Source organism: Sciurus carolinensis, chromosome 4 (assembly GCF_902686445.1).
Source record: "Sciurus carolinensis chromosome 4, mSciCar1.2, whole genome shotgun sequence".
In the NCBI taxonomy this organism is placed as follows: Eukaryota; Metazoa; Chordata; class Mammalia; order Rodentia; family Sciuridae; genus Sciurus; species Sciurus carolinensis.
The window spans coordinates 162,790,279-162,810,309 of record NC_062216.1 but is presented as its reverse complement, the minus strand read 5'-3'; the positions used below and the strand labels follow the sequence as shown (position 1 = coordinate 162,810,309).

The following is a 20,031-nucleotide window of genomic DNA, read 5'->3' as shown; positions in this document are numbered from 1 at the left end:
ACCAGTATTTTTCATTTATAAGTAGGGAGTGAGGGAAGGGAGCAAGCGCCTGACACTAAAAATAACTCGAGGAGGAAATTAAGGGCCACAGGAAGGTGTTAAGGTTCGCAGTCACAATGTAGGTCTGCGCCCTCCCCAAACACCTGCCCTGAGGCTCCAACTTGCTGGTTGTCGAGGTGAGTCAGAAAATCAAGTGCTGAACAGGTTACTGCCAAACCACGATTTCTCTCTCGTCACATACCAGCAGTACATACAGCTCACAAGTCTCTGTCTAGTAACAAGAATGTAGGACTTCACAAGCTTCTGTGAATTTAGCAAAGACTCCGAGGACTGTTTTAGGAATGTGTAATGAACTGTTGTGAAAGGTGTGCACATTTAGGTTTAGGGCACGTGGTCGATATTCTAAACTGAAAGAGATCTGTGACATCTGCCACTGAGCCTGAGGGAGGCTGGACACAGGCACCCTCGTGGGCCTCTTGAAGACTATTCAAAAATGACTGCGTCCTGAAAACCGGTGCTTCTGGTCACCGCTGTCTCCCATGCCCACTTCCCTCCCCCTCACAACCTTTCCAGTGTGACTGAACATTACATGGCCACGAAGAGGCACACCAGAGAATTAGAATACATTTGGACCCATCAAAGCCAAGCCCCTCCCCCCAAATAGCCATATGGCACCTAGCAGGAACTCATTTTAAAGACTGTCCTGTACCTCAGATATTACAAAATACCACAGAGAGAAGTCAGCAGCCCTATCCTCTACCTACACACTAAGCTACTGAAGGTGATGTGGCTTCTAGAAAATCATATTAACTAGATGTTCTTCACTGTGATGGAAAAGACTCAATGTACATGTGTAGCAAAAAAGTCCGCTTGTATATAAGACTCAAAATATTCTTGCAGCACATAACATTCCAAGCCATCTCCTTATATGCAAAACAGATTTTTTAAAAAGCAGGAAGACATTGGCAATATTACTAAATATTTTCTGCAAGTACTAATCATGTTTTATTCCTGTTGTGATTCAAATTTTAACTTGTGACTAGAGCATGTTTCTATGGTTGTTTGTATGGTAGTTGTGCTTGGCCTTTTTCTCTTAGGAAAAATAAACCTTGAATTTTGTGTAGTCTTAAAGAGCAAATATTCTTCAAATGTTCTTCAAATAAGAGGAGGCTACCTTTGAAAAGCAAGCAGCTGATCGGCACTCAAAGCATAACCGTTGTTAAAAGAGGCCATCTTCTTAGATCATAAATAAAGTCACTACGTTCAAACCCCAGGGAGGGCAGTCCCAGCACCCTCCCCCAGCAGGCGCAGTAGCGATTCCCGTCACCCAGTGGTCTTCACCCTGTGCGGCTTCAGAACCCAGAGGTTCCACCATGCACCTGTAAGGGAGGGTGTGAACCCAGCCCATGTTTAACAGAACTAATTCTGCTTTTATTGATTCTATAAAATCCAGTTTTTGTTTAAAGAGGTCCACTAAAGAAAGAAAATGAACCTAAGTGCTCTGCAATAATAATCTGCTTAACTCAGCAGGTTCTTTGATACTTTCAAAATGTCCAAGTAACACTGTGCACTTGTTCTGAATACTTATTAAATCTCTTTCTGTGGGGCTGGGGTTGTGGCTCAGTGGTACCACACTTGCCTAGCATGTATGAGGCACTGAGCTCCATCCTTGGCACTGCATATAAATAAATGAATAAAATAAAAGTCTATCAACAACTAAAGAACATTTTTTTAAAGTATCTTTCTGTGAAAAAGTCAAGATAGCCATGTAACTTATACCTTTTCTTTAATCTGGTGCACAACATTGTCAGTATAACAAGCTCCATTCTAGAGAGGAATCAGAACAGGGAAATCAGTAGCAAACTAGCCCTGTGGCCAACCTTTCCACAGAGCAACCTTTGGGCCACAGCACCCCTGAAGCTGGAAATACCCACAGAAAGGCTCTGGGAACGCCGCTCTCACCCGTGTGCAGGAACAGCACTAGAGACCAGCACCCCAGGGAGATGGCATCTGCAGCCTTAAAGAACAAACGAAACCAGACTGAGCTTCAGAGCGAGATTGCAAACCATCACATAAATGACAGTCGGCTGTCAGTCGACCGACCCCTACCGGGCCTGAAGGGAAATCTGTCACTGGGGCCCCCTCGCCCTGGCAAGATAGGGTTAGGTCCTGGAAGCGGGCCAATTGGATCAAAACGTGGTCTGAGTGGGGGGAACTGGCCAGGTGTCTCCCCAGGCCCCGGGATGAGAGAATTGATAGGGTCCCCGACGTAGGGAAGTGTTGGCCTTTCATCGTATTCACCACCGATGATCCCCGGAGGGAGCAGCGAGCTGGGATGGAAGGGGTGCAAGGGGCCAGGATAGAAGGGGATGGGGTAGGGTGACGATGGCAGGAACATCACGTGCCGCCCTCTCTGAGCCTCTTTTCTTTGTTTGTGCCTCTTCCTGTATAGCTATAGGAGAAAAAAGAACAAGATATGGTAAGTGATCTAGATGTTCCCCCACATTCCAGTTTACTGGGCACACGGCTCTGTCCTCCCTTCCCACGTTCTCCAGGCCAACACAGCTCCGTGCAGGAGAGCACACGTGTCACTCAGCAGATAGGGCGGCAGCCCCAAGCAGCACCAAGAGAGTGCTGTTCTTTAACAACACTCCAAATGAGCCACTAGGCTAATCTGAGGTCACAGTAAATCCAGAGGAGGGTGAGTGAGTGACATACTTTCCAGAGCTCCCACAGGATATGCAAGTGTAGATTAGCCTTTTGTAAAAATGGAAAATTTAAATGTTTGTTTAAAATGTCATGCCACAAAACAAAGTCAGGTATTGGAAGGATGAGGGGCAGCACTTAAATTCATTCTTTGTTCACCTAAATTAGGCCCCCAATGGATCTCCATTTAAAATACCAAATAGGTGCCTATTTTCAAGGATGGAACATAGCCTGAATAATATACTGTGTGTTTTGTACATATCTGAGGACTTCCACTGAATTTTATTCTTCTCTAGTTCTTCATCCTAAAAGAACTTTTCTCAGTCTTATGAAAGTATTTATAGCTGTCACCTGCAAACAAAACATCATTTGTTCTTATCACAACGTACTGTGCTAACTAGCTGAATGGTCAGGACTACTCCAGGACAACTCAAATTTTTTTGCAACAAGAGTTTGAGCAAGAATGTTTTATGCAAAAATGAAAGCAATCACCGTTAATATTTTTTTCTGTATAATTACAGGAACACAAGCACTACATCTAAAGTAAAAGTTGAAAATATTTTCGTTTACAAAGATAGGTTTCATTACATTTACAGGTTACTTGGTCAGGTACATTGGCCTTGTTATTTACAAATACCTACTTCTTTCCAATCTGTGTCTCGAGCTCTGACAGTACCATCTGGAAAGCAAAACAAAAAATAAGGAATTAAAAACACTTCATTCATCCGGCATTTAAACAGTGGGTTTGTTTTTGTCCTAAAGAAACTGAAATTTTCCCATTCAGCATAAAGAGGAACACGAGACAGTGCATCACACGCCACAGCATTCCTTTCCTGAACCCAATTCAAACCCTTTCTCGATAGCTCAGGGGGCTGTCACTGCCCTGTGCACTGGTGATTCCTGCTGTGATCCCGAAGGGACTCTGGGGTCTCGTGGCTGCTCTCCCTGCTTTGACTGGTCACACGCACAGTCTTCTCCCAGCCTCATCCAGGTGTGCTGCTGCTTCTCCCATGTCACACCAGACGAGGTTCATATCATAACCCCTGTTCTTTGCTGCAGGTCAAGCTGACTCAGGCTTTCTTCCATATTTGGGTTAGATTTCTTCCTCCCAACCATGTTTTGAATGATTTCAACTATCAAAAGCATAAGCACAACTAAGTATTTTTCATGTACTTATTTATTTGAAATATATGACATGAGGTCAGAAGAACCCAACCAACTCTGGGACTAATGAAGAGTTTGGATTAAAGATGGTGATGTCTTCTCTACAAATTACTCCACCTGCAGGAAGTCAGATTCAGCCTGTAACGCTGTCTAAAAGGACAGGCAGCTCAGGGAGAAGCCTGTGAGCACAATCTGGAACGAGAGAGCCCAATCCCACTGTAAACCCAGAATCCAACACGTGGAGGGCGTCTGTCCTTTCCTGTGTGTGTCACAGACAGTTGTCCTTGTTGGTTCTTTCAGATGTGTTGATCCCTTTGCTTTTACTTTTTAAAAATTTATATATATATATATAATTTATATATGTGTATATATATATATATATTTATTTATGGATTTCTTTAGTTGTTGATAGACATTTTATTCACTTATTTACATGCAGTGCCTCACACACACTAGGCAAGTGCTCTACCACTAAGCCACAACCCCAGCCCCATCTTTACTTTTTGATTATGATTTTTTTAAAAAACTTTTTAAAATGATATTTGCTGACAATTTTAACAAAACAGCACTTTAAGCTTTGGATTCAGTAGAGTAAGTAAAGAGACAGGGAGGAGGAAAAGAGAGAAACCAGGCATTCACACTACACACATTTTGAAGTTTTAAAAGAAAAAAAAACAAAAACTTTAATAGCCCAAATAACTCCAAAGGGAAGGCTTCCATCCCCAGATTTTAGTTGCTGAGATGGTTTGTTAAATCTTCTCAACCAAGCTATTTTTATATGAACCACATAACGTACTCTGCACTGCAACAGAGACTACAGCTACATAAACATAACTGAAATAGAAGTCTGTTTCTATGTTATAAACAGATACTATTTACAAAATAAATACCAATTTTTCTATTATGGTTTTATTTTGTTTTGGGGGTGTGTGTGTATTTCTGTAAAATGACCCTCTTAACTGATTTCATGACTCACTGAGAGTCAGACCGTTTGAGAAACATCAACACGCAGTAAAACGTCGAGATGGCAGCAGAAAAGAAGTGCCCCGACAGGCTTTCAGCCTTGACCTGGTGCACAGGTTCTCCTGTCATCATCGCCGCCAAAACCATCACCAGGCCACCCCGGCGTGACCATATGGAAACAATATTGCCTGAGCTCGTCAATGGTGAGCAGCTCTCCTAACAACGAATGGGCCCCAAGAGCTGACGGGGTGAGAAACGCACCTCATTTCCAAGACACTGAGGTGGCCATTAGAGAAAAGTCAAAGAAGAAACCTGTCGTGCTTTCAACTCTCGACCCTGAAACAACACACTCAGTCTAACAGGTTATTTGTGTTGCCAAGAACACAAAAATGAGTGGACAGTTTTGGGGGACACAGGCAAAGATTAGGATGTCTTATACTAAGGCTATTCCCTATCATTTGCAACTCAAAAAAAAAAATCTGTCAAGTGGAATAGCCATGACTGTGACAGCCCACTGAGAAAGACCCTTTCCTAAGCTAACGTGGCAGCGTGGACATCACCTCGAAAGTCCCGCAGGTATAGACACCTCCACAGCAGCGGGTCTCCCGAAGCAATAAAGAGATCACGACAGACTGCAGACAGGGACAAGACTGAACGAACATCCAGGAGTCGGAAGATCCGCAGCTTCAGTTCCAACGGGAGGACCAACAACCCAAACACATCTGGCAGGTTCAGTGCTGAAAGAGAAGAAAGCAACAGCTTCTACTGAGTTAAGGCATCCAGTTTTCCCCACACGAACGCTGCCACCTGTTCCTTTCTGAAGAAGTGACAGACAAGATACAGTCTCGGCACCCCAGTATGCAGCATCTGCAACACACCTTAACCCCAGGTCGACTATCACCACCAACGCACACAACTCTAGGCCCCTCATTTCCTTTACAGTTTGCAGAAAGAAAAACACTTTTTAATATAGATTAAATAAATAACTGGGTCAACTGCTAAATACTTGCCAATGGCTTCTTCTGCCTTGAGCAATACTCAATGCAATAAAATTCCTCTATTCAGCTACAGCAAATGGACAACCTACTGGCTTTCAGAACTGATCCCAACCCTGCTGTTTACCAGCTAGGTGTCTCTGGACAAGTGAAACTCTGTCTAACTCAATTTCCTGTACCATGGGTTAGTAGTATTATGTAGCACTTACCTTACCGTGTTATGAGAATTAAATACATAAATAGATTCGTATTTAGAAAGCATCTGGTATATCACAAGCACTCAAGAGTTAGCAATAACTATATCTGAAATTTAGCAGGCTGAGGAAAAAGGAAAATAGAAAAATTTAGAAGCAAAGTCAAGAAAGGGAAAGAAAGAAGAATATGTCCTAATGTCAAAAGAAAATTATTTTTTAATTAAAAATTGAGTTATCTATCATTTGAAATGCTTGAAACTAGAAGTGTTTTACATTTCAGTTTTTGGGACTCCAGAATATTTGTACAAACTTCACCAATCAAGCATCCCTATTCCAAAAATCCAAAATCTAAAACCTTTTGAAGGTCTTGTTTCCAATTTTGGAGCATTTTGTATTTCAGACTTTCAGACTGGGGATGTTCAACACTAGCCCCTCTGCAATATTTACAAAGCTATTCTGTACTAGCAAAGAAAACAAAAACCCAACAACGTATCTGTGAGTTTTCAAATTCACATTATTCCCCTTCCCTCATCACCAACTAAAGAAGAAAATAATAGCCATGGTACTGTGCAGCTTGAAACTAAAAACATCTATTTCTCTACATTTAAATAGTAAATAAAGCATATGTATCTGTTTGTGCAAGCCTGAAATTCCTTACCAGCTAAAAGACTGTGGTAAATCATATTTTGGTTCTCAATAACTTCCTTCCTGTGAATAGACTTCCTTGCCCCACTACTATTGGGTTTGGCCACTTTTGATTGACTCTGTCCAGTGAAATGTGAGTGGAAGTGACCTTTCATTTCTGGGCCAAAGCTTTGAAATCCCACAGTGCTGGGCCACTGGCTCTCTGTTCTCACTGCCCTGGGAAGAGCATGACCTGGATAAAGACCACTCCTTCAGACAAAGCAAACCACACACAACACGCACAGGACTGACAAAAATGCTCAGTTTAAGTGAGTGTAAGTTTTCAATATTTTTTTTTACTGCAACAAAAACAAGAGAAAGCTAATAACAAGGCCCTTGACTGAATTATAAACCTTACAGAATTACAATACTGTCATCCATAAAGCAAATGTAATAAAATTCACTTCAATGTTAGCAGCACTAAACATCCACCAGCTTGTAAAACATCTGACGAAATGCCCACGAGTCCCCAGTCCCCCATGTTGGTTTCAGAAACAAAAACAAAAAACGTAGACCTGATGAACAAGCTACTTATTGATGTTCTGTATGCGTGTGTTTATTGAACATCTACTTGGGACAGATCCTGGGCTAAACCACGGAACATAAAAGCAAGTAAGACTTACACCTACTTTCCACTCACAATGTCACAGAAAAAGAAATCACAGGGACAATCACGACACACTGCAAAAGGCTACAGCAAGAAAACATACAAAATGCTATGCCAATACACACAAAGGAAGTAATACCAGCAAAGGAGGAACACTGAAGCTTAGTCTTAAGAGAAACTTTCATCAGGAGAAAAGAGAAAAGTGAGATGTCAGAGTCACCAAGCACACGTCCCCTGATGGCTATTCCTAGGTATTAATTAACTGGTGGTGACTCGTTGCCACCTCTTACCTTGCCTGGTGACAGCCAGAAGAGGGTACACCAGCTGGTCTTTGAAGAGGCGAGAGAGCTTCTGAAGGTCTTTGTACACCTTGGCTGCATTTTCCCCTAGAGTATTTTTTAGAAATTAAAAATCAAAACACAAAAAGTGTTTTCAAGTAGAAGAACTTGAAATAATGTCTGTCTTCTACCTCTAGCAAATCAAGTTGGTAAACAAATAAAAATAATTCCTGCACAGAAAAATAGCAACCAAGTCCCTAGCAGAGGCACAGGCAGAGTGCATGACTGATAAAACGGAATTGCAGAGGTAAAGCTAAAATTCCCGTATCAAGTTATCAAAGCTGCCAGTCCATTAGCTCATGGGCTACGACTACGGAGAAAGCTTGTATGAGATTCACACATAAGGCAGGATTTCCAGATTACCCACAGCCCCTTCTGGGCACTGGGCACACAGTGGAGAACTGCTCTGATGGAGCCTAGAGCTCAGTAAGTGACGGTATTTATCACATGATGACTAGGTATCAGCAAGTGTCAAGCATTTTTGGAGCCTCCCCTTGCATCAGCAATTCTCCCCTAAGAAAGAGAGAGATTCTATGGTTTCCATTTTAAAAACAGAACACAGTGCAATGAGCCTGTCCACAGCCCCACGGTGAGTGGCAGAGCAGGGAGGGTACCAAGGAAGAGCGTCTGGCCCACAGAACTTAGCCCGTGGGTCCACAGACTGACGTCACCCAGGCACTGCTTAGAAATGCTGAATCTCGGGCCCCACCACAGCCTACTCAACCAGACCCATCTCCAGGGGACCCACAAGCACACAGGCGTGGCAGCACATCCACTGCCCCTGAGGTTCCCCACTCTACTGCTGTTTACTGAGCACACAACTTGGAACGAATACCTGCCCATCCAATCCCTACTGTTTAGAGAAGAGACCCCCTACTACCCCGGAAGAGCTGCTCGAAAGTAAAGTGCCTAGTGCGTCAAAAGTGCACACCTGCTCCTTCCCGTCCCGTGTTGATGTGTTTCACTATCGACAACGACACGTTTATGACTTGACTCACAAGCACAAGGAAAGAGATGCAGTTAAACTCTAAATCTTTGCCATGTGAACCTGTGATCTCAAGTCTGAGATCTGATGTCCAGAACTCATTTTAAAAATAAGATTGATTCAAGGCCCTTCTTCAAGTGTAAAACTGATTTTCTTTCAATTTTTCTCTTCAACAACCTATATTAGAAGTAATTAGGGACTTAAAAGGTTGAATAACAGTACTTAGTTAAAGTTACTAGGGTCTGTACTATAAGCCACAGTAAAATTCATTAAAATGACTCACCAAACAGCAAATCTCTATCCAACATAAAAGCACTTTATTAAAAATACTTAATTAAGACAGTCCATACACTTATACAAAGGCATTAGTTTTCTGCCTCCATTTCCTTTTTCCTTAAGAGAAATAAGATAAAGAATCTGAGCTAGATCCCTACAGAAGCTGTTTTTAAAAGGTCAGGAGTCAGATGTATCTATTCCAAATCTAAATCTCCCCATTTATTAGGTCTATACCTTGTGAAGCAACTTAACCTCCTCTAGACCTGTTTACTGTCCTATCAAATAGTCGTAAGAAAATTACTGCAGAGTGTGGTGTATTTCTTCCACAGCAAAGTCCTCCCTAGTAGAGATGAACACAGTGATATAGCCAAGGAAATTCAAGTTTTCCTGATTCTAATAGAAAGGCACCTTTATAGACTCATGAGTCTAGATCATGCATCTAGTTCAAGATTTTGTCCCAAAACCTGGTTCTGGAGGGCAAACAATATCCTAGCTTTACACTGGTTTGTGACCTTGCAAAGGGTCACAGTACACAAATACAAAGTATATTTGAGGTATTAAAGTTTAATGGAGGAGAGCAATTAAGAAAAAAAAGAAAAAACATCTCCAAAGGCTCCTCAGGAGAGTGACAGTAAAAAGGAAAAAACAAGGTTAGTACTGGTCCAGTCTCACATTGGATGTTTAATTCAGCTAATGCCCAAGTTCCATGTCCAACCAAAGACCATTGTGAACACTCTCCTATTTTCTTAGCCTCAAAAAAAAAGTTTTCAGTCTTTTAAACATTATCTTTCTAGGTTTTTTGGAAGTGCACTTCTCAAAGTTTCACCCCATTGTTAAGTCATGGTTACGTCACCTGGCTCCTCTGTGCAAATAAAGGATTCTGGCAGCAGCTGCAATCTTTTCACACTTCGAATCTCACTGCTGATTTTCAGTGTAGCTAAAAATAAAGAAAAGAAATATGATTTTAAAATGTTGTCACTGTATCAATTGCCTTCCTTTTATAGGACAGGTATGCATTTCCTCACCAGCAATGCGCAAAGGACACATTATGCAAAGCAAACTGCTCTATGCCTATTTCTCTCCCCCACTGCAAGGTCAAAAGTGTAAACCTGCATGAAGTAACTTCACCCTCAAGCACCACCTTTAAAAACTACAGTAAGCATCTTTATATACAGTCTACTAAGTGTTACCAACAGCCGCTCATTAGTAATTGAGAGAGATGCAACAAGGTTAATAGGAGGCAGCTAAACACAATAAAACCATTATTTCTAATGCAGTCACTAAAAACAACATTCTTTTTTTGAAATTGAATCCTTGGCAATGGGTCTACCCTTGTTCATTAAAAGAATTCTGCTAGTTTTCACAGCATCGTCACTCTAGGCCCAAAGGACCGATGTTCTCGACATCACCAGAGGGTTCAATTTTAATCATGTATACAAAGGCGCACTTCATCTCCATCCATGAAAGAGCCAGTGATGTGCTTATGCACACGTGCACCAAGCAGGCTGCCCTGGGTAAAGGAGGGACTTAAGGACACTCTGTTCTTTTCCAAAGTATCGAGTCTGGAATGGCTGGCTGCCACACAAGCCTGCAAGCAGCCAACTGCCAAGAACAGTGAGGTAACAAAACAGAGGAATTAAGAAATCATCAAGACACTTGGTAAACAGAGGTTATTATATGCATGTCATTAAGCACTTTCATAAGAAACCGAGGCAAAAATTACAACTTCACATTAACTATCTGGTAACTTTAACGGTGATGCAACACAGCAGAACACTCAGATAAAAGACAGAAACTAGTGACACTGCGTATAAGAAAGTCAGACTAAAAGCTACGTAGGTTCGCTGCAAAGAATTGGTGACAAAATGCTGCTAGGGCATCCTAACGCCATCATTTTGTTCAAATACAAGAAACAAAACAAAAATACTGTCATTCTAATCTTATGTGCCATCATAACCAGCTAAAAGGACAAATCTCAAAAAACAAAACAGAATGTGTGATCTTGAGGCTATCCCGGAGACCACTGGTAGCTGCTGTGGACCTGAGTGGCATGTGAGCTAAAATGAAATACAAGGATGGAATGTGCTGCTTTCTCAGGGAAACTTCTCAGGGAAAGAGGAGAGATTTTTTTTAAAAACTATTCATTCAGAGTGACTTTCATGGGGAAAAGGAGAGAATAAAACACACATATGCTAAGGTCTCAGGACCCTTAGCAGTGTTTCTACACATGGCTGGTCACGGAGATGCCAAAGTGCACGAAGAGAGACCTCCGCCCAGTCTCACTACCCCAGTTCGACTTTCATTAAAAATATAAAATAAGGCCACCCGCAGCAGGCATAAAAAGAGTAGAGTATTCTGGAAGAGTTCACGACTCATCTCACTCCTGGTGTCACAGCTGCCCCCAAAAGCAAAGGTGAAGACGCCAACAGAGCATGGCTGCCCCAAGACGGAAGGCGGCGGCCGCAACGCCACTCGCACTCTCTAACCTTTCAGACGCATGCTGTCGTGGGTCTAGACACTACAGGGGCTGAGATCCAGCTACGTCGGGATCAACAGTCACGGAAGCGACTATGAAACATCTGAAGAGAAACCCATGAAGTAACAAGCTATGTACTCAATCACGAATAACCGCAACTGTGCCGCCCAGTTACCGTTCACGATGATCAGGTTTCCCAAAGGCACACAGGTGAGCGCTGCAGAGCCGCCCTCGCAGAGAGGGTGTGTGTACTGCAGCCTGTACACGCCGCTCGATTTCCACTTCTCTGGCATGGACACAGCTTTGGCTTCAGTCCCCTGAGGAATAAAATAAAAGGGAAATGAACAATGAAGAAAAGTGTTACTCTCAAAAAAATTAAAGATCCAAAAGACCCCTAACTTGTTTAAAAATGAACAATTCTTACAGCCCCCTTAATAAAATGTGCCCCATCAGCAATCCTGCCATTAATAAAGACAGAACATTGTAACAATTTTCTATTAAAATTTTTGTTAAAATAACATCATAGAAATAAGGCTTAATTCCTTCAGACACTTTTCCCTCCAGCAAAGCAAACATTACTCAAGATCCCAACTTCAAATACCACTTTCTTTGTAAAGTCCTTTTCAAAACAGCTGTCATTCCCTCTTCCATTCCCTCACATTGTTTGTATTTTTATATACTTCTATTGTGTTGTCAATTTATTTCTTATTTATGTACTGTAATTCTTTTTATTTGTCTCTCTCACCTACTATGGACTTGAGCACAAGGAGTGTTCCAATATTGTGATTTTCTAATTCCTGGCTCAGTACGCAGCACACCACGTGTGTGAAGGATCTGTGAATTACTCCACTCCTTGTAACCCACAGGCCAGCAGCATGGGCATTGGGCAGAGGAGTATGCGAGCTCAGGCTCCATCCTAGATTTACTAAGTCAGAATCTGCGTTCCAATGGGATCCCAGACATTCCTTAGCACATTAAAGTTTGAGAAGCTCTACTCTAAAATAATCTCCTGCGATCCCTGGCATCCTGCATATACTGATGTCTCTCCTAAAACCTAACCCATGCGGTATAACAGTTCACATGCTGGTTTATCTCTGCTGCTCTCAGACTCTGGGCAACTTGTGAACAGGAATCACCACACATATTAGCAACCTGAGAGCAGGGACAGAGCCTGCTCGTGACATCAGCAGATGCTTACCAATTAATGAATGCATGAGAGAACACAGATAAGCAACTGTAATACAAGAACAATGTCCCTCTTCCTAACTAAATCTTATTAAATTACTAGCATTTCATAAAGCCATTAACATAAAAAATAACCAGCTCTCCTGGCACACCCAACACCCCCCTGTATCTACATATTACCAAACAATCTTTTGTCTTTTTTTTAACTATAGTAACATTACCTCTGCAATATTAAATGTTGAAAAGGGAAGTGAAGAATCAAAAAAAGAAGGAAAAGAGGGAAGGGCACATTTACTGAATGCCTATCACTGTGTTTGGCACTTATGTTCAATATCCAATCACATTAAATAAAGAAGCCTGGAACGCTACAATGCCCTAGTGGTATCTACTGATGCAGTGGGACACTCACCCCACGAGGTGTGTGGGTGCTGCTGGTGGCACCTACCTGAGGGATGTACCCTGACTCCAACATGAGGAGATGGACCAACACTATCAAGGCATCGCTGGCGTTGGAGCAGTTGGCTGACTGGTACAAGGTCTCTAAGGAATGTGGCACCTGCCCTTCCACGGCTTCGCTGCAGAGCATGGGTTCTGAGGGACAGAAGCCTGAGCCCTCCTCCATATCCACGACATCCTGGGTTGATTCAGCTTCAAAGGTTTGACTAGGCCCTGACTGAAGAGGATAAGGAAAACAGAATTCATTCAAAATACTATCTTTACACAGTGCATTTTGCATCTAGGCTCAAAGCCAAAGCACAACACTGGGTTTAGAAACAGAAGACACTGTAAGGGAGCCGTCATAAACGAGCCTGGAACCTAACTCTCCACCCTGGGTCCCATGACTCCAGTGATTCTAGCTGACATGACAAAAACCCCAGAAATCATCCCTGAGAACTCACTCCACCTCACTAACCTGCCCAAATCAGCCAGGCCTCCTGGTGCAGACACTCACTGCCGAGCATCTCTCAGAAGCTGCCCCTTCCTACCCCACAGGAACTTCAGCTCTCATCCTTTGTCTCCTAACTTTCAGCAGCAGCCTCCCCCACAAGTACCCTGCCTCCATCTTCTTGTCTTCCAGTACATTCTACCCACTGCTGCCAGTTTCTTGGCCATTAAAAATCCAATCATGTCCTAGGTCCCAGTTTAACTCACCAGGATTTCCCCAAAACAGTCAACAGAATTTCCCTCAATCATGCCTTAGATGGCGCCCCTCCACGTTCTTAGGAAAAAAGTCAATGCATGATCAAATAAGTACGGAAAATGCTCCAAGCTACAGTTAGTTAACCTCACTCACCATATTCACAAAATACATTAGTATTATAAAAGCTCTGAGAAGTCTAAAAATAACAGTAATATGTAACATTTAACCAAGACATGTTATCCTTCTTCCTCAACATCCCCATGACACTTATAATCTCATGAAACACGCTTTTTCATAGAGGTCACGCTGAGAAATGCAGGCCTACAAATTACATAGAAACTCCTAAACTCCTTAGCAAAGAAGGCCCTTCGTCACCTGCTCCCTCACCCTTCCTGCATTCACTTTCTGCCAGTCCCTTGCTCCCACAGGAACAGATTACAAGTCACCCATTCTGTAACCCCAACACACTACCTGACACATGGTATATATTCAATAAATGCCTGTCTAACATGTTGGGGGATAACATCTCACAATTGCACAATGCTTTTGTTTTCAAAGTGCTTTCTCATTTGTGCCTGAAAATGATCCTATAAATCAGGCAAGATAGATGATAATGCCTTTTTATAGATGATGTAATTATAATGCAGACAGATTATATAACACAATCAAGGTAGTCAGCTAATAAAAATTTGAAACAAACCCAGATCCCTAGACTCGCAGTTCAAGGCTCTTATATGCAGTACATGCTTCAATAAAACTAATTTACTGTATTAATTCTGCTCAGAAACCTTATTTCCTAGGTTTGTGCTCATCTCTTAAAGGAAAGCACATATTTCTTCTTCAGTTTATATTTCCATTAAAGAAGGTGCAAAGGAAATTAAAATAACATAGTGTAAATTAAAGACTGGAGGAATATAAGGAGCCAGAGGCATAGCCATTGTTAAAATCTCTGAGGATCTAAGTCGTATCGACTATGGAAAGATTCAGATCCACCTGTTAAAGCCTAGAGGCAATGACGATTCACACTGTCTAAATAAAACATATGGCACAAAACCATGTCCTTTTTTTTTTTTTTTTGAGCAAACAGAAACCACTTAACATGGAGGTAAATTATGAAGAATAAGCTCTTTTGCATCTTTAAAATAATGTCTAACTTTGGGTCACTTACTACTCAGAGTAGTGTGAAACAGAACATATTTGGAAAAATTAACAAAGGGTTACACTAAGTTGAAAATTACATGTGAGATAGACCTGAGACTTCTGCAGGCTTATCAACCTGTCTCCTAACTCCTCACTCCTAACTGTCATCCTCTGGGCCATTCTGATAAGAGTGTTATCACATCCTTCCCACGTTAGAAATGAAAAAAAAAAAACACTGACACCCTCCAGACCATTTTACTACAGATCATTTACAAGACACAGAAACAAGTGAATCAAATGCATTAAAACAGCAGTCAGTTTTGATACGTGTTATCTCCACTTCTCATTAAAGACCACAGGTATTGGATGAATTCCCAAATGCAATGAATGGAGAAATTAATTTATATTAACTTAAAAAGTTCACCTCCTCTGGTTTCAAGTTCTACTCATCTACATTATTTCCCTTTTTAAATGTTCCCTTCCCCATTTACTTAGCAGATCAGACTGCTTCAAGGACTGAAAGCATCAAACTCAGTTTTCTTGACATTTTATAGTCACCCTACACAAACCTTAGAATACAAATTAATGTGATTTTAGAACTGAAATTACTACCTTGTGGCAACATTAATTTCTCAAAAACTTCCAAAAGGAAACTAGTAACTATCACATATCCTATGAAACTGAACTATTTTAATTAGTACACAGAAGTAAAAGGGAATTGCCCTTCTACCAAAGTTACCTCTAAATGAGTCTATCAGTAAAAAAGACTCAGAAATATAATTTAAGTACGTAGCTAAATATCCTTATTCATTCCCCCAGATTATCTGTATCAGGAGAAATAATGCTTTCTAAAATAAATTGAAATCCAAATACCTGGACATAGATGATTTTTCCAATTCAGGATATGCACATACCCTTAATGAGTGAAACGGCACAGAGAAGAAAAACTGGGCATCCTAAGTTCAGAGACAGTGACAGAACCAAGGGACAACTGAGCTAAAGGAGTGAGCATCTGAACAAAGTACTCAGATCAAAGTTGGGCACTTCAGAGTGCCAGCCCAATACTGGTCCAGGTATTTAGCAGTTAAAAAAACAAAACATTCTCTGAGAACATGGTCTGCAGCGCACTGATGCCAACCCTGCTGACTAGCATGGCAGCCAATGACCTTTTAGCTACTGGATTCTCGTTGTCTTTAACACTCACCATACTGTCGTCATTCCAGACATGGGATTGGGCTGCCTGTCCTGGGAATGAATCATTCCGTTGTTCATCAGGTATGCTGGCCTGACTGGAGCTGGCGGCCAAAGAGGGTTGGTCATTATTCTGGAGTGAGGAATGCTCTGAATCTGTGGATGAAGGTAAGTTAGGTGCTGGCATGGCATCTTCAAGAATCAAACATATCAAGTCCCCAGAAACAATCCCATACGAAGCCAAGGTCTCTTCATCTCCAGTGAGGGCATCCTTGTTGTTCAATGTAATTGCAAATCGGGTATCAGAACTGCCAAGAAAGACGGATAAGGATAGTAAGAGCTACCTATTACCACTACCCTAAACAATACATTTGGACTATCTGTAAGGAACATGGCATGACCCTGGCAGTATAAAATAATGAAAAAAAGCAAAATAAATTACATGTTCTTTCATCAAATGCCTAAATTATAGATTTCTAATGGCTAAAACTTAAGCCTGGGGGATACACACAGTACTTCTCTGTCATCAACCCATGTTTTCATCAATTCTAAAATACATACTTTTTTATATTGACATCTTTGAAATTGGGATGCTTCTCAAGAACAATGACACATCAGTGTAATTCACAGCATTTCCCCCTTAGTGTTAAGTAAAGCAATGTGTCTTATAATTGGTAGCAAATAAATTCAATGAAATACTCTTTCTAAAATGTAAATGAGATCCATCATTCCTCTGCTTAGACCCTATTCCATTCTCAAGTTTTATTTCTACTGCAACACCACTGGTATTTACTTATCTATCTTCTGTCTTCCCACACCTACTACTAGGACTTAAGTTTCAGAAGATCAGGGATCCTTTTCATGTCAGACAGGTAATGGGTCACCTTCAAAACAAAGCTTAGAGAGAGGCACGTGGAGCACAACAGCATGAACACCCAATCACTGCACTTACAAACCAAAAAGGATCCAGATCAGGGAATTTGTGTATGCAATTTGAAACTGAACCTCCAGCTCTAAGCAAATGAAGTATTTGTGGAATAAATGCACCACCAAACATTAGTTTGGAAGATTAGGATGAAAGTAAAATTAGGGCTGTGTCTTCAATGTGCTTACAGGATAATATGCTTACATTGATACCAAAACACCAGATCTATGTCCTAAATATTCATAACCACAAAAAGTTAGATGAATATATGTAAATGACTGGTTACAAATCCATCCTTCCTACTGATGATCAGCAAGATAAGAACTACATAAGATAAGAACTCCAAGCACAAAGCAATGAACTCCTATACATTCTGCATAACAGACTGTTAGATCTGGGAAGAATATCAGTGCTTTTTTTAATCACATAGTGGTGAGGCATAAATTATTAAACTATGATAAAACATTTTATAAGACTACATTTAGCAGTGATATTCTGATTAACTTCTGCAGAAGTTAACAATAGATGCACTCCTCTGAAAACCAGTTTTTCTTAAAATTCTACATGTTGAAAAGTGCTCCAAAATAATTCACTTTTTTCTTTCACACATACATTTTTTCTTACCAATTAAAGCATCTTGAGAGAGAAATTACAAAGTAGAAACAGTTCCTGCTCATTAGAAAACAAGTGGCTCTGCTGCTCTTTCAAAATGCTTTGTTTGATAAACAAAAAGTTGAAAATCTTCCAGTTGCCCATGAAACACCATTTTAACTTTGGCAGAAAAGGAAAAACACCTCAAATGAATAATGTGTTTATGGACAGTTAGTCACAGCAAAAGGGTAGGGTTTTTTTTTTTTTTTTTTACAAGCAGTATCTAATACAATGTACAAATACCCAATAGAATGTACAAATACCTATTTGTGGAAAATGGCTTGCTTAATAAAAATGTCAACCTTCCTTCCCACTGGAGAAAAAAGGGAAGAACTATTGCTAAAGTTATGTAGTTTTCCAAGAGTCTGTTTTCTGAAACTGAGCCAGGGGGTTAACCTTATCAGAAAATGAAAGTCTAGAAACACCAGGTTTTTAAAAAAAAATTAGTCATTTTTGATCCACTTGGCTCAGTAAAGACACTAAAATAATCATCATATTATCATCTGATGAATACTTTATCAAATGAACACTTTCAGAAGAATAAATTTAGTTTCACAAGCTGAAACTTAAAATTCCTGGCAGTTAACCAGCCCCCATTATAAAAACAAACCTGAAAGAGAAATTAACTTGGGCTCTTATGCAAACAGTCATATCCTTTTAAGTCACATATCCTTTTAAGACTATCCTGCTTACCAAAAAAATAATAAAACAAGTATATGTATACATATACATGTATGTACACACACACTTCAGAAATGCATGGTAGAGGGATTGGGGTTGTGGCTCAGTGGTAATGCGCTCGCCTAGCATGTGTGAGGAATTGGGTTCAATTCTCAGCACCGCGAATAAATAAATAAAATAAAGGTCCATTGACAACTAAAAAAAAAAAATTTAAATGCATGGTAGGGTAATGATGACAGTACATACTACACTTAGGTTTAACACCAAGCAGCAGCAATAAGCATAATGTTTCAAGGGAGTTATAACACCCTTTTTTTTTTTTTTTTGCTGTTTTTTAATCTTCTGAATCTCAAAAATTAAAAGGATGAGAAATCCATAATGTGGCCTCCTTTTACTAAACTCTCTACAACTAAAGTGAAAAGTCTGCACAAGTTCTAAAAGGTGGCAACGAGCAGAAAGGGCTTCTCTTTTGAAAAATTCGCCTTAAAAGCGCCGTCAATTTTTTTTTTTCTTGGCACAAATTTCAAATTCACTCTCTCGGTGTCTGAAGAGGGGCCACCCTTAAGTCGTCCTCTCTCCTCCCAATTACCCCAGAAAGCACCCTCCAAGGCAAGAGCGGCTTCATCTTCAACCCCCTTAAGTTAATCTTCATCTTTCTCAACTTCACGGCCCCAAATTTCCAGCAGTCGGGGGTCAAGGCATTGTTTACCTCCGTCATAGAAAAAAAAAAAAAAAAAAAAAAAAGCACAAGGCCCAGGACCACCCGCGTCCGGAGCCACCTGCGCGCGGCGCCGGCTCGAGTGCGCGGGGAACGCTGGGCGCTCGCTGCCGCCGGGAGCGCGGCAGCGAGGCGCGGCACCGGCGGGGAACGGCTCTTCGCCCTCGCGCAGAACTTTCCGAACTTCCCCACTGAACTACTCGGGCCGCTGGGCGGGACGCGGGCCAGGGCGAGGGTCCCGCGTGCACGCCGGGACCCCGAACGCCGAAGGCTACTCACCCGCGAGGGGACCGGCGCCCCCGGGAGGCTGGGCCATGGTCCCCGAGCGGCCCGGCGCCCCGCGGCCTCGCACGTCACAGTCACGGGCCCGGGGCGGCGACGCCCCGAGGGCCAGCCCCACGTGACCGCCGGGCCCCCGCGCCCGCGGGCCGCCCGGTCACGCCCGCGCCGCGCTTCTCCCGCCGCGCGCCCGCCTACCTGTACCCCAGGTGGGCAGCAGGGCCTGGCTCAGGAGCGCGCGCAGCTGCCCCAGCGTCGGCTCCGCCTCGGGCATCTCCAGCGGCCGGGTCCGCTTCTCAAGCCGCACCCGCAGCCTCATGGCGGCGGCGGAGCCGCGGGGCGTGGGTCGGGGCGACCACCGCAGCCGCCGGGGGGGTGCTCAGGGGCAGCGGCGCAGGCCGCTCCTCCCGCCGCGTCCCTGGAACGCCGGCTCTCCGCCGCTCTGGTCGGGGCGCCCCCTGGAGCCCGCTCCGCCCGCCGGCCGCGGGAGCCCTGCGATCGAGGGCTCGGCGCGCGACGGCGCTGCCTGGGCCGTGGCGCGCACCGCGCAGGCGCAGACGACGCCGCCGCGCGTCCGCACGCTTCCGCTGCGCTGCGGCGGTGCCGGTTCTTCGGTGCGGCTGGAGGGACGTTGGCGCCGGAAGGGGCTCTGCGGGCTGCTGCGCTCACCAGTCCCCAGGGATCAGGTCTTTACCGCGTGTCCAGTGACGCTGCTCTGAGAAGCGTGAGGTT

The 20,031-nt window shown here is 42.6% G+C and overlaps 1 protein-coding gene and 1 non-coding gene across 6 annotated transcripts; both read right to left on the bottom strand.

Moving 5' to 3' along the window:
- Positions 1-1,763: 1,763 nt before the first annotated feature.
- Fbxo7 (F-box protein 7) lies at positions 1,764-19,809 on the bottom strand. Of its 5 annotated transcripts, none has more exons than XM_047549349.1 (9): positions 19,494-19,809; positions 16,059-16,353; positions 13,019-13,246; positions 11,564-11,705; positions 9,766-9,849; positions 7,604-7,699; positions 5,394-5,570; positions 3,348-3,385; positions 1,764-2,452 (listed from the first exon to the last, which is right to left on the bottom strand). In XM_047549349.1, exons 1-9 carry the CDS (start codon positions 19,616-19,618, stop codon positions 2,069-2,071), a joined length of 1,569 nt encoding a protein of 522 aa, XP_047405305.1. In that variant the 5' UTR covers positions 19,619-19,809; the 3' UTR covers positions 1,764-2,068. The 5 variants fall into 5 exon arrangements, with proteins under 5 accessions (XP_047405305.1, XP_047405301.1, XP_047405304.1 ...); XM_047549345.1 differs by having other exon boundaries at positions 16,059-16,201; positions 19,498-19,809; XM_047549348.1 differs by having other exon boundaries at positions 19,498-19,639.
- Positions 16,908-17,011, bottom strand: LOC124984155 (small nucleolar RNA U13). The gene has a single exon (XR_007108612.1). It is a non-coding gene; the product is annotated as a small nucleolar RNA U13 (small nucleolar RNA).
- Positions 19,810-20,031: the final 222 nt, after the last annotated feature.